Source organism: Cornus florida, unplaced genomic scaffold (assembly GCF_030987335.1).
Source record: "Cornus florida cultivar Cherokee Brave unplaced genomic scaffold, ASM3098733v1 CherokeeBrave_3.0.0_Hap2_Chr02, whole genome shotgun sequence".
NCBI classification, from domain to species: Eukaryota; Viridiplantae; Streptophyta; class Magnoliopsida; order Cornales; family Cornaceae; genus Cornus; species Cornus florida.
The window spans coordinates 61,771,527-61,784,379 of NW_026775572.1; the positions used below are offsets into that span (position 1 = coordinate 61,771,527).

The 12,853-nt window shown below is 37.4% G+C and overlaps 2 protein-coding genes across 3 annotated transcripts; both read right to left on the minus strand.

The window, feature by feature from the left end:
• Window positions 1-6,123: 6,123 nt before the first annotated feature.
• LOC132295131 (loganic acid O-methyltransferase-like) lies at window positions 6,124-9,278 on the minus strand. 2 transcript variants are annotated; one of them, XM_059793251.1, is made up of 3 exons: window positions 9,085-9,278; window positions 6,987-7,646; window positions 6,124-6,582 (listed from the first exon to the last, which is right to left on the minus strand). In XM_059793251.1, exons 1-3 carry the CDS (start codon window positions 9,175-9,177, stop codon window positions 6,307-6,309), a joined length of 1,029 nt encoding a protein of 342 aa, XP_059649234.1. In that variant the 5' UTR covers window positions 9,178-9,278; the 3' UTR covers window positions 6,124-6,306. The 2 variants fall into 2 exon arrangements, with proteins under 2 accessions (XP_059649234.1, XP_059649233.1); XM_059793250.1 differs by having other exon boundaries at window positions 6,124-6,645; window positions 9,085-9,276.
• A 1,370-nt stretch (window positions 9,279-10,648) lies between these two features.
• Window positions 10,649-11,572, minus strand: LOC132296315 (uncharacterized). The gene has a single exon (XM_059794527.1). It carries the CDS (start codon window positions 11,570-11,572, stop codon window positions 10,649-10,651), a length of 924 nt encoding a protein of 307 aa, XP_059650510.1.
• Between the last annotated feature and the right edge of the window lie 1,281 nt (window positions 11,573-12,853).

Consider the following 12,853-nt stretch of genomic DNA (forward strand, 5'->3'; position numbering starts at 1 on the left):
ATGTTGCAAAGTTTGACACATTTGTTTCAGCAATTGCATCCATTCAAAATGCTCACTAGGCCAAGATTCTAGTGCTCGAATGATCTAACCAAAATTCCATGAGCTACTACCCATTTTGGAGCACTCTAAATTCCATTTGGATTGCTCCTAATGTCTTCACCATCAATCCTAAGCTCACTGCCCATTTTTGGAGCACTCTAGCTTCCATTTGGATTGCTCCAAATTACCACACCAACTTGCCGAAGTCACTGCCTTCATTTCGAGCAATCTAGCTCCATTTTAGAGTGCTCCAATTGTGAACCAATCTTGCATGCACCACTACCCAATTTTAGAGCGCTCTAAATTCCATTTGGATTGCTCCAAATTTCAGCCCAACAACCCGAGCCTACTGTCCTAATTTCGAGCACTCAAAGACCAAATTTCGAGTACTCGACATCTAACACACCTCTTAGCCAATCTCTCTGCCCCATGCTCGAGCACTCCAGCTCCCATTTGGAGTGCTCGAGCCCAACTCAAACCATCAACCACTCCACAACCATGCCTGCCACTTCTCAATACCAACCATCTCTCTCTCTCCACACCACCCAACACACACATCTCGGCATCTATCCTAAACCCATCACATACTCTCGGCCACTTTCATGCATAACCTGCATCCCTCTCAACTAACCATGCTCTTCTCTCTCTCTCAACCCCACCTGCTGCACACCCCAAGCCAACTTCTTTCCTTTCACTCACAGCAACCAACTCCATGCAACCAACCAACCTCCAACCCAATGACCATACAAACCCACGCAACCCACTTCAAACCAAACAACCCACACCTTCTTATGACCAAACCACCACCACCTCTTCAAGCCGAGCACCACCCTCCAACTCATGCTCACCACAACCCAAACCAATAACCTTCCCAATCTCGGCATCTCTGCAGACACCCCACCAACCTTCCCAATCTCGGCTTCTCTCTCTTCAACTTCAACCCTACCATGCATCAACCACCTTAAACCATCCTCCATGACCACACCTACTGCAACACACAACCTCACCTCGCAGCCACACCATGCAAATCTCATCACTCGGCAACCCCTCACCCAAGCAAACCCCAAACACCCACCATCCCTCTATCCTCACCACTCTCCAACACCAACGCACCACCACACTAATTCACCATCACCCCCATCAACCACTAACCAACCTCACTATCCATCATCCCCACCATCCATCCCTCACTCACTGCCACCATTTAAAGTGCTCGAAGTGAAGCTTCGAGCACTCGAAACCACCTAATCCCTCTTTTAAACCCCCACACTCCCATTTCGAGGGCTCACCGCTGCCATCACAACACCACCATGCATGAGCCACCTGCATCCACCTCCCAAACCCACCCTCTCGAAATCTACAAACCAACCCATCCATGCAACCCCACTCACAACCCTCTCTCTCTCAGCACTTACAAGCCCTGCATCCATCTTACAACCCCTCTACAAACCAACCCAACCAACAACAACCACTGCCTTCACTTCGAGTGCTCGAAGTGAAGCTTCGAACACTCGCTGCAACCTCTACTTCACTCACAACACCATCATCTCTCGGCTTCCCATGCATCAACCCAACCCCACCAAAAACCAACCAACCTCTTCCTCTCGGCAAACTCCCCACCACCTCCTCACATAAACCCACTTCCCATTCCCCACCTCTCGGCAACCTCAACTCAACCCAACCCTTCCCTCGGCCTTCATCACCTCACCACCCTAACCAAACTACAACACCCCCCACAACCAACCTAAACCCCACCCATCACCACCAAGACACCCCATCTCTAGGCATCTCCCACAAAATTCAAATGCCATCAACCTCACAACCCCCTACTCTCGGCATCCTCCCTCACCAACCCTCTCTCTCTCAACAACCCAACCATCCAACCAACCTCACCAAACTTCCTCATCCAAACCACCACTTTACCACCTCCAAGTCACAACCATCCAACCCCAACACACATCCAACCCTCATCTCTCTATCTCGGCAAACCACCAACCTCCTCTCTCTTTTTAAACCCTCATGCATGCCATTCAAAAAAAAAAAAAACCAAAAAAAAAAAAAAATAATAATAATAATAATAATAAATAATAAATAAATAAATAAATTTGTTGTGCTCATTTTGAGGAGTGTGGGATTGACAATTTTGGAGGGTTGATTATGATTGTTGATGTTGCTCTAGGCTAGAGAGCATTTTTGTCTACAAATTTTTGGGTTTTCATGCACCATGCATTGTCTTTGCCTCTAATTTTTGTCTTGCACACCACCTGTTCGACAAAATTCCTGAGCCAACTTCATCTCTCTAAATTCCCCACTTTTGGCCCTATTTTGTTATCTATTTTAAACTTGTGGCTAATGTCTGCATTTGTGTTTTGTTTGGATTTTTATCTTGCACTAAAATTCAGGTTAGTGTTTTTATTTCTGTTTTGGTTTTTCTTATGAGCCTATGTTTTTACCTGTGTACAGTAGTTATGTTTTGATAGGTCTTCATGTCCAAGTTTGGGGGACGCCGTTGCGCACTCACACGGCTGCACATCTAAGTCGTCGTCACTCCACTTGGTATTATTGTTCTTTTCCCCCCTTTGCTCTTATTTTGGTATGCTTGTCTTCACACATTGAGAACACTGTGTTATTCAAGTTTGGGGGTGCATTTATGCATTTTTGGTTTTGTATTTTTGCTAAGCAATGATAGTATAACTTGACACTAGTTGGAGATGAAGCATATGTTTAATACCTTGTGTATAGAAGCAATTGACATTTTTGAAAATAAAGAAAAATTTGAGTTGAAATGATCATATGGATTCAAATCAGTCTATATAAATGTCTCAATTAGATTCTCGCTGTATTTGACACTCTTTTAAGCTTCACAATGCACAGATGCACATTGGAAACTTAACTGTGAGGCATGCAACTTGATTGACCTTGACCTTCGCCTAGTTAATTTGATTTGATGAACCTGATAGATGAATATCTTTGGCATGATTTAAGTTGTCTAAAAAAAAAAAAAAAAAAAAAAAAAAAAAAAAAAAAAAAAAAACTGAGAAAGAAAGAAAAAAAAATGACCAGTTGACGTTCGTAACCTTTCCAACTCGAGCTATTAAGCCCTAGGAGTGTCTCTACACTTGGCACCCTAAAGCCGTCTGGTTTGGGAGTTGTTGGCCTAACGCTTGCTACAAGGGTTGGTTAGAAAGCTTAAAGGACTTAAACATTGCACGGTCATTCAAAAAAATTGTAATAAGCATGGTTCGTTGGAGTTCGTAGCCTTTCCAACTTGAGCTATTAAGCCCTAGGAGTGTCTCTACACTTAACACCCTAAAGTCATCTGGTTTGGGAGTTGTTGGCCTAACGCTTGCTACATAGGTTGGTTAGAAAGCTTAAGGGACTTCAGCATTACACAACCATTCTATGTTTCGCTTATGAGTTACAATAAATTGTCAACAAGCAACAAAAGTTGTCTTGTAAATAAAATCACGCCTTAAGGATCTCATTTAAAGGGGAATTCAATGATTTGAAAATTTGTGCTTGGAAATTGGAAAAGAAAGTAAAAGTCGCATGTTGAGAATCCAATCCACTTTCACTGAAGTTAGAGTTAATTTCCATTTAAGAGATGACAATTGAGTTATTTATATGGACTATGATGTTAATACATGCCTGTTGAAATGTGTTTAGTATCAATGCTTCATATATGCAAGGTAGTCTTCCCAATGACCCCATCCCCAGCTCTTTTTCTGTTTCAAGTTATTTTTGAGCTATGTATATATCTCATTTTACCATGGATGATATTTTTGTAGTAGCATGCCCATGGTTGTCTTTTCATTAAGTTTTTCATTGTAGTTTTGCTAAGGGACTAGCAAAATGTAAGTTTGGGGGTGTGATAAGCGCCGAATACTGTATATTCAAGCGCCCTAAATTGCATTAGTTAAGTCCGTTGTTTGTTTAATTCTATAGATTATCTTCATTTGTGTGTTTTTATGCATTTTCAGGTTTAATTGCAAAAAGGGAGCAAAAATAAGCCCTTGTGAATTTTTGATCAACAATGTGCTCAAAAGCTGAATTTCAGGCAGCAGTGGAACTCGATTTTGATTGCCACTTTTGACCCAGAAAGCTCGAGATCTGGACTTCCAGTATAAAATGGCATATTTAGAGCTATGAATTATCTTTCTAAATCTTCAAACGGTTTGTCATTCGGAGCTCAGAGCAGAGAGTTATGGCCTTGTTACCAGAGGTGCGCAGAACTGCCTGGCAGCAATGAAATTCTGCCTTGATCTTCATTTTCGACCAACCATCCTTGAGAATTGAATCTCCACCAAAACATTAAGCATTTAAAGCTCTGAATTAGCTTTCCAAATCTTAAAACGGTTCATCATTCGGAGTTCGGAGCGCAAAGTTATGGCTGTTTAACCAAAGTAGGTCTGGGCAGAGCAAGTGAAGCATGGAGCTTTTTGCACTAAATTCGAGTGCTCGAGGCCTTGCTTCGAGTGCTCGAATTTTGGGCAGATTGTTGTTCAGGAATAGCCCATTTCAGCCACTTGCACTCTACATTTACCAACTTTGGATTTCCCTATTGATGAGGTGGTTGAGGATGTCTTTTGGGGGAGAGAGAGAGGCCTTATCTATAAAAGAGAAGAGAAGGGAGGCCACAAAATTGATTAAAGCTTCATTCTAGCAAGATAGAGGAGAGAGAAGGGAGCAAGGAGGGTGTGTTCTTGAAGCAAAAGGAAGGGAGCTCAAAAATGGCTTATTCTTCCAAGCTTCCTTCTTCCATTTTTGTATCCATGGATAACTAAACCTCCATCTAGGGAGGTGATAAAGCTCTCTCTTGTAAGCATGCTTTAATTTCATCTAATTTGGGGAATGATTCATGTACACGGTAGTTTCATGATTTAGAGCACTTACACTTGTTGTAATGGATTTCAATGCCTATAAATGATCATGTTGAGTTCATTATCTTGTCTTAGATTTTATCCTCTCATGATTATATAACTTGCATCTTCATAGTGAGGATGGAAATGAAATTGTGAAATGGGTTTAAAGGCATGTTGTATGAGAAATTTGTTAATCCATAGCTTAAGACTTCCTTTTGATGGATTAATCTTGTATCTTGACTTCATGTGCTATTACCATAGTGATTGAGGGGTTTGATGGTCCCTAGCTTAGTGAGCATGTTATGGCTACACCCTAATCTAGGTAGTTCTAGCATGTGGCTCTTTGAGGGATTATACTTAAATCTTGATCCTATGATTTTCTTGAGGATAATGTAGCAATCTAGTATTGCTACATATCATTGCCATGTAGTGAAATTGTTTCCCAAGTTAATAGAAATTTAGTATGTTTATAGGATTGGTGGTGAATTCACTTCCCTAGACCTCTTTTTCTAGACTTCTTCCTCTTAAATTCCTTGCATTTATTTCTTTAAACACATTTCAATTCTAGTGACTAAGTGACAAACCAACAAAACTCTATATACCCCCTCATCATTCTAAAAGTAATCTAGACTCTTAGGTTGTCATAGAATAGCGTAATCCCAGTGGTTCAACTTACCCGACCAATAGCCATATTTTACAATGATTCGTGCTATTGCGAAGGTTGATATTAATTGACCAACCGATCATTAATCCACGTAAACAACATAAACCCATTTCAGCCCAAATTATAGCCACGTCACTACCCTGTAATTCTGCCGAGAATGTTCCATTTCAAACCAATGCTTATTGCCACGTTAATGCCTATGTAATTACCAAAATGGGTGTCAACACCAATATCAGTTCCTTTTCCTAGATTGGCTTATTTTACATATCTATTAGGTCTTCAAGTCCCATAATCTATATAAAAAAGGCAGGATGTAACTGCTGAGAAAGCAAATATGATTTATCTTGGTGATGCTTGTCACTGCAGAAGTACATCACAGTGTATTCAATTCATCAGTCAGCATAACATAACATTGTCCAAGCAAAAGGGTTGTTGCAGAACCTTTGGGAAATTATGGAATAGGGGAAATAGTTTTCTTCTTGTCAGAATCAAATTCAAAATCTGCCAATTTCTCGATTTCAGCACTTATTGATTGTTGACAATAAATAAGTCCCACGCTTGAGTTTAAACCATTTTCTTATTGACTATTCCTTTTATTTATTTATTTTATTTTTTATTTTTTTTTCCTGAATAACATTATATTATTTATCCAAGTACAATAAAAAAGAAAAAAGAGGGGGATAAGATAGCAACGACATGTAAATTACCCTTATAATGAGGCCAATACCATCCCAACTCACATCATTTATGCTTCAAAACAAAAAATACTTGATTTCTTTCATTGTTGCCTTTGTTCAGCACGCAGGAAAACTCTGCAGTTTTTTGAGAAACTCTGTCAAACATTTCGCCAACAATCTCACTTCCAAAATGTTTGGTGAAAACCCCTCCCATGGCAGCTCTTAGGTGCATTATAATTTTGTGCGCATCAAGTGGGGCTTTCCTCTTTGACGTGAAATCCATCATCTGCATTCTCTCAATGCTGAAACACCCGTTTTCTTCTACAAGCCGTACAATCTCCTTGGGGGAGGGACAATACACAGGAATGTTAAATGAATCCACTTGATCTTCACTGACTAATCCCTATAATAGTGGTTTGCATTAAGGTGTTACACAGAACTACAATGGAAATATGATTCAAGTGCAACATAGATTTATCAAAATGTAATGCAGAATGCATATTCCTGCTGTATCAGTGCAACACTGAATAGAACAAAACCTGTCGTTTTATGATTTTAATGTGATTGAATATTCAGTAATTTCAACATCATTGACGAGTTTTAAAAAAGGAAATCTTGAAATCATTGAGTTTATTGCCAATAATCCCCACCATTAGTTGGCAAAGGTTTTCCAATTATTTTAGATCTCAATTGGTAGATATTATTTTTTTGGACTTCAATTTGAAAAGCTGAACATTGACTTACCTCATTCACCATATCCATCAGTGTAGACCCAATGAAATCAAACAGCCGACCTGCCGCGTGCTGAGAATAATGGATATCATCCGGAAGACCAGGCATGAGCACTACCATCATCCCCCCAGCCACAATCTCTTTAGCTCTAGCATTCAGAAACATCTTCATGTCTTTTGTAAATTGAGCTGCATAAGCATTTGCTACTTCCTCCGACGCACTTGGGTAGTAAATTCTTCCCTTGTTCCATGCTTGTGAGTTTTTGTCGAGCAACTCTTCAGGCAACTTAGAGAGCCATTGGAGTGCCATGGAGGAATACCCAAAATGGAGAGAGGACTCCGGGAATAAGCGGCCATAGAAAGAACCTGGCACTCCAGCAGCAAAGTATTGCCTATCATGAGGGAGGGATGCGAAAAGTGTATTGAAATCATTGGCTGCATGATCGTTGAAGAACACTTGGAATTCGGGTGCTTTAGAAGCATTGCTTTGGGGAAGACACTTTTTTTCCATGGCTTCAAGTACATTTTGCATGGCAATGAAGGTATTTGGCCCAACAGAACATCCCAAATCTGCTATGCGCAATGTGTTTGAATTAGAAATGAGGCTTTTTATGTCGAGCTTCTTTGCAATTGCTTCATCGATCATTTCTTGAGCATAATTTGAAAATTCTCTCTGTAAAATCAAAAATAGATGTTACTGCTCTTGTTGCTATAATCATCATTGTCATTGCTATCAGATTCGGAATGTTTTGATCATCATTAACAAATCCAAGTAGTGCATGGAATAGTAAAAACTACTTGATTCCACTTCAAAGATGGCGAAACCTAGTTATATGTCATGACTGAATCTGTTGTACCGGATGGTATTACCATATTGAAAAATCTATGATTCATTAAAAAAAATTCCCCCCCTTTCAATATACGAGCTCATTTCTGCTATAGTTCTTGAAATATGCTATTCAAATTGGGAGAAGGGCATCCATAATAGAACTATTTTAAAATGAGGATGAAAACCTGGGTATAATATTGAATATGTCTTTGACATATCTGTTGGACATCCACCTCACATATATATCTAAAATTCACGTTCTCTTTATAATTATTCATAAAACCATTCTGTTATGTTTGTTTTAATATGGATTATCCAAAAACAAAGGAAATACTCATCTTGGACTATGTATGATAGAATATCATCGTATCCTAGGAAATAATAGATTAGTATGAAAAATTGTGAATATTTAGTTGCTTTCCAATATCTATAGGTTAGTGTATCTGATGGCTGAACATACCAATATAGCCTTTAACATGATAGAGAACCAACTAATTTGCAAATTACTGAAATTTGCAAATTATGGTTGAATTGATTCTGTAATGTATGTATACCTCATGTTTGAAGCAACAGTTGCCATTTTTATGGCCTATTCAAGTATCTTCCCCAGAAGATGGAAAATAAAGGATAATGCATGTTCAAGTATCCTATTGTCAGATTAATGGATTAGTGGCCTAGCGGTACTAGGCTCTTATCTCTCAAAAAAAAAAAAAAAGGTCAAAGGTTCAAGCTTAAATAGAGGGATGTGTGTGGGAGTACCAACTAAAAAAAAAAAAACCACCAAAGTATTCCATTGCCAGGTTTAGCAAAACATGAACTGATAGACAACAAAGAACGGTACTAACTCACAAACTGATTTAGTAATTTCAACAACCAAGTACAAAATGAGCTTCAACACAACCACCACACACTAATCATAAAAGAAAAGAAAAAAACGAAAACCCAAATTCAAGATTTATACTTCAGCCATCAGTTTATTTGGTTTATCAGTATCTGTTTTACATTTTCCATTTAGGGGGCAAACTGTATGGATACAGATTTCTGAATATTTTTTTTTTTTCCTGTTTTTGGAATTTGAATACTTCTATGTCAAAAAATATAAGATTCTTTTCCGTTACGAATTACTGAAAGAATTATGTTTATTGGGGTGAATAAGTCACCCAATTGAGTGAAATGTTAAATTCATCACCACCATAAGCCTTGGCAAATCTAATAATTTATAGAACAAGAGTACCTATTCAACAAAATAATCAGATGCTGATATACACACATAATTTAGTACCTGATAGGTGGAGTTCTTGGTGTAGCTGTAAGTGCCATCTCCACCTTCCATCGGATATGACTCTGTCATTGCGACTGCTTCCTTGTTGCTCATCTTTCTCTCTCCGCCAAATTATTTGTGTGACAGTTCAGAGCTCTTTGCTATATTATAAGTAGTACTATATATATTTATACACACACGCAGAGGCAAAATAGATAGATGGATAATGTTAAGACACTAATGGCTTTGATAGTCTCTTACAATTGGTAGGTATGAACGTGGGGTCCACAGAACGCTGTTACTATATATATATATATATATATATATATATATATATGTAGTCTACATTGGCGGCTCCTTCGTGCCGTGTGACACCGACGATTATAGTACCATTTTCTCACTTTGTTGGACCAAATAAGAATTGACGATTCTATTACCATTTTGTCACTTTGTAAATTTTCAACAAAATTGTCTATCATTCGTTACGAGTGACGTAGTAAGACCCGGACAAACATGTTACTTGTTGGGGATTGTCAATGGTTCAAGTGGGAATTGGAAAGCTTTTCCACGGACCAAATTGTAGATCTTTTGTCAACATTTTTGGTGTTGAATCTAAAATTGGATCCTAAAATCTGATCTTAATTTGATGTTAATTTGATGTAAATCGGTGGGTCAGAACCGAATATATGGTTCAATTGTAAATTATCAACTATAGTCCATTTGAGAAAGTTAACTTTTAGGTAATTGCGAAGAAAAAAGGGAACAATAAAAACTCCTCATTGAGTTCAGAATTGTATAGGACTTCTCAATGAACAAATTATAATAAGTTAAGAGAATAGAAAAATGGAGAAACAGATATAGAAAGAAATAGAAAGAAAGATTAAGAAGAGAGAGATAGAGATCGAGAGATTGAGATAGATATAGAGATAGAGATCGAAAGATTGAGATAGATAGATAGAGAGAAAGAAGAAATAACAAGGATGCTATTCTTGGAAAAGCTTGAGAAAGTAAACAAATAATAATAATGATTCTGAAGGTGCTGGACCTTTATCTCAGCATGTTTTTTTGTTTATTTATAGAAATTATTAGAAACAAACTCCTACTAATAAGTATTCTAATTACAATAAAACTTTATCTCATCACTGAATTTAAATTCAAAATAAACTAATCCTAGAGATAATTATCACCATTTAACTAACATAATCTATCGATATATATTAAAATTATATAACTAAACTTATCTAAAAGATAAATACTAGCTTTTGACCTTGTCCACTAATCAATTCAAAGGCTTCTCCAACCTTAGCATGCATTTTAATCCACGTAAACAATATAAACCCATTTCAGCCCAAATTATAGCCACGTCACTGCCAAGTAATTTTGCCGAGAATGTTCCATTTCAAACCAACGCTTATTGCCACGTTAATGCCTATGTAATTACCAAAATAGGTGTCAACAATGCCCCCCAATTTTGATAGCCGTTTTAACCCTTCGGCTTCCAAAATTTAACTACACCCATTGTAACAAAATTATGTATGCACTATAGAGCCGCTCAACACATTTGCAAACAACTAAAATAGATGGCTTAAACTAAACACTGACCCTCTATATTTGACTTATTAGAGGCTTTCTTGTCCTCCATAAGTTCAAAAATAGTGGGTTGATATTTTTTCAGATATCTTCCATTTATTGGCCTTTCATGCACCTCACCATCCAAATCTTTCAATTTATAAGTACCTCCATGTAATACTTGATGGACTATATATGGTCCCTTCCAAGTAGGTGACCATTTGCCATAAGTTCTATCTATCTTTCCAGGTGGAGGAATTGTTTGCCAAACCATGTCACCCTCTGTAAATGACTTGAACTTCACCCTTTTATTATAAGCCTTCATTACCTTTGCTTTATAGACCATAAGGTGGTCTAAAGCAAATTTCTGAACTTCATCCAAGTCTTCCAACTCGGCAAGTATAGCTTCATTGTAATCGGCAGGTATCAGATTGTGTTGTAAAGCTACTCTTGCCGATTTCACATTTAACTCCATTGGCAGCACGGCATCATGACCAAATGTAAGCCGATAAGGAGTTGTCCCAGTACTTGTCCGCTTCGAATTTCTATAAGCCCACAAAGCTTCTGAAAGGGTTTCATGCCAACGCCTCAGCTTGTCTTTTATTATTTTCTTAATAATTTCAATAACAACTTTATTTGAAGCCTCTGCTTGGCCATTCCCTTGAGCATAATATGGTGTGGAAGTTAACATTTTTACTTGCATATCAATGCCGAGTTGTAATACTTCATTTGCTCGAAACACAGATCCATTATCGGCAACAATTGTTTTTGGTAAGCCAAATCGGTGAAAGATATGTCGCTCTAGAAACTGTATCACCGTGTTATGAGTTACTAAAACATATTCCTTGACTTCAACCCACTTAGTAAAATAATCGGTAGCTAAAATAATCCAATGATGACCTTTTGATGAAGGAGGATTAATCTTACCGATTAGATCCATGGCCCAACCTTTGAAAGGCCATGGTTTAACTAATAATTGCAACTCTCAAAATGGTTTTCAAGAACAATTTTCATAGAATCAAAACAGAAAACACTTTTCAATTTTTTAAGTTTGAAAATCTGCTTGGTTGGGAAAACTATAAACATAGACAAAAACTCATTAAACTGTTTGGTTGTATTTATTAAAAATAATTTTCTAAACTAAAAAATAAAAATATTACACATCACTTATTTTTTTATTTTTATGATGTTAACTACTAATGCAATTAACTTCTTTTTTTTTTTGCTTTTTTTGTTTTTTTTTTTCCCTTTCTCCCAAGTCTACTAATGCAATATTAGCATTAAGACGTGTATATCATGCATGGATTGGGCATATTTACAAACTCTTGTAACTCAGTTTTCTAAAACTATTCTTTAAAAACTTATCCAAGCAGTTAAAAATAAAGTTTTCTGTATTTTGGTTACTCTGAAAATAGACTCATTCCAAGCAAGGCCGGCCTATTTTCTTTTTGTTTTCTTTTCTACCTTTCTTGCCAACCAAACTATGGGGAAATAAATCTAGATCACTGATTTGATGAAGATTGAAGAAACCCTAGAATTCTACTTATTTACACCGGAGGATATCAAACAATTAATATTTTAAAACAAGCACAAAATACAAAACGAAATAAATATAAGCACTAAAAGGAAAAATAAATAAATAATAATTAATAACTTCTCTGATATTAATCTCCAAGAAATAATCCCATAATAATTATCCTCCATAAGCAACCATAAATAAAAATCCTCCAAAGTACAACTCTGGAATCCGTACAACATGGACCCTTAATTAAAATCCAAAAGTGAAATAATAATAAGTCTAAACAATAAATGAAGTCTAAGATAATGTCCTACATCACAAATTCGGAAGAGTGAATTTGAAAGCTCTCTGATCAGCACGTACGCGCTTTAAGTCTGAACTGACGTGGACCTAAAAAATAAATAGTGGGTCAGACCATTAAACAAGTTCTTTCTACTACAACCTAATCAGAGAACTGATAAACAATACATCCCTAAATAAACTCATGCAATAACTACATAACTGATACACACACACACACACACATACACACACACACACACACACTAAAGACTTTCATTGGACTATAGGGTAGTCTCAATCGTGTAGTGGGTATCTCATGAAAAATCGCACATAAATTGGTCATGAGTCCTCCTTCTACCACGGCACACATATCTCCTATATCTAGCTACCTATCTCAACCGGCAATATATGCCTCAGTAC

What these genes read in the sequence shown, in the direction of transcription:
- LOC132295131 (XM_059793250.1), bottom strand. Translation starts at nt 9,177, where the DNA reads ATGAGCAACAAGGAAGCAGTCGCAATGACAGAGTCATATCCGATGGAA. An exon ending in CCAAGAACTCCACCTATCAG is followed by an intron (nt 7,647 to 9,084) that starts GTACTAAATTAT and finishes TTGATTTTACAG; the next exon opens with AGAGAATTTTCAAATTATGC. An exon ending in TGATGGATATGGTGAATGAG is followed by an intron (nt 6,646 to 6,986) that starts GTAAGTCAATGT and finishes CCACTATTATAG; the next exon opens with GGATTAGTCAGTGAAGATCA.
- LOC132296315 (XM_059794527.1), bottom strand. Translation starts at nt 11,572, where the DNA reads ATGGATCTAATCGGTAAGATTAATCCTCCTTCATCAAAAGGTCATCAT.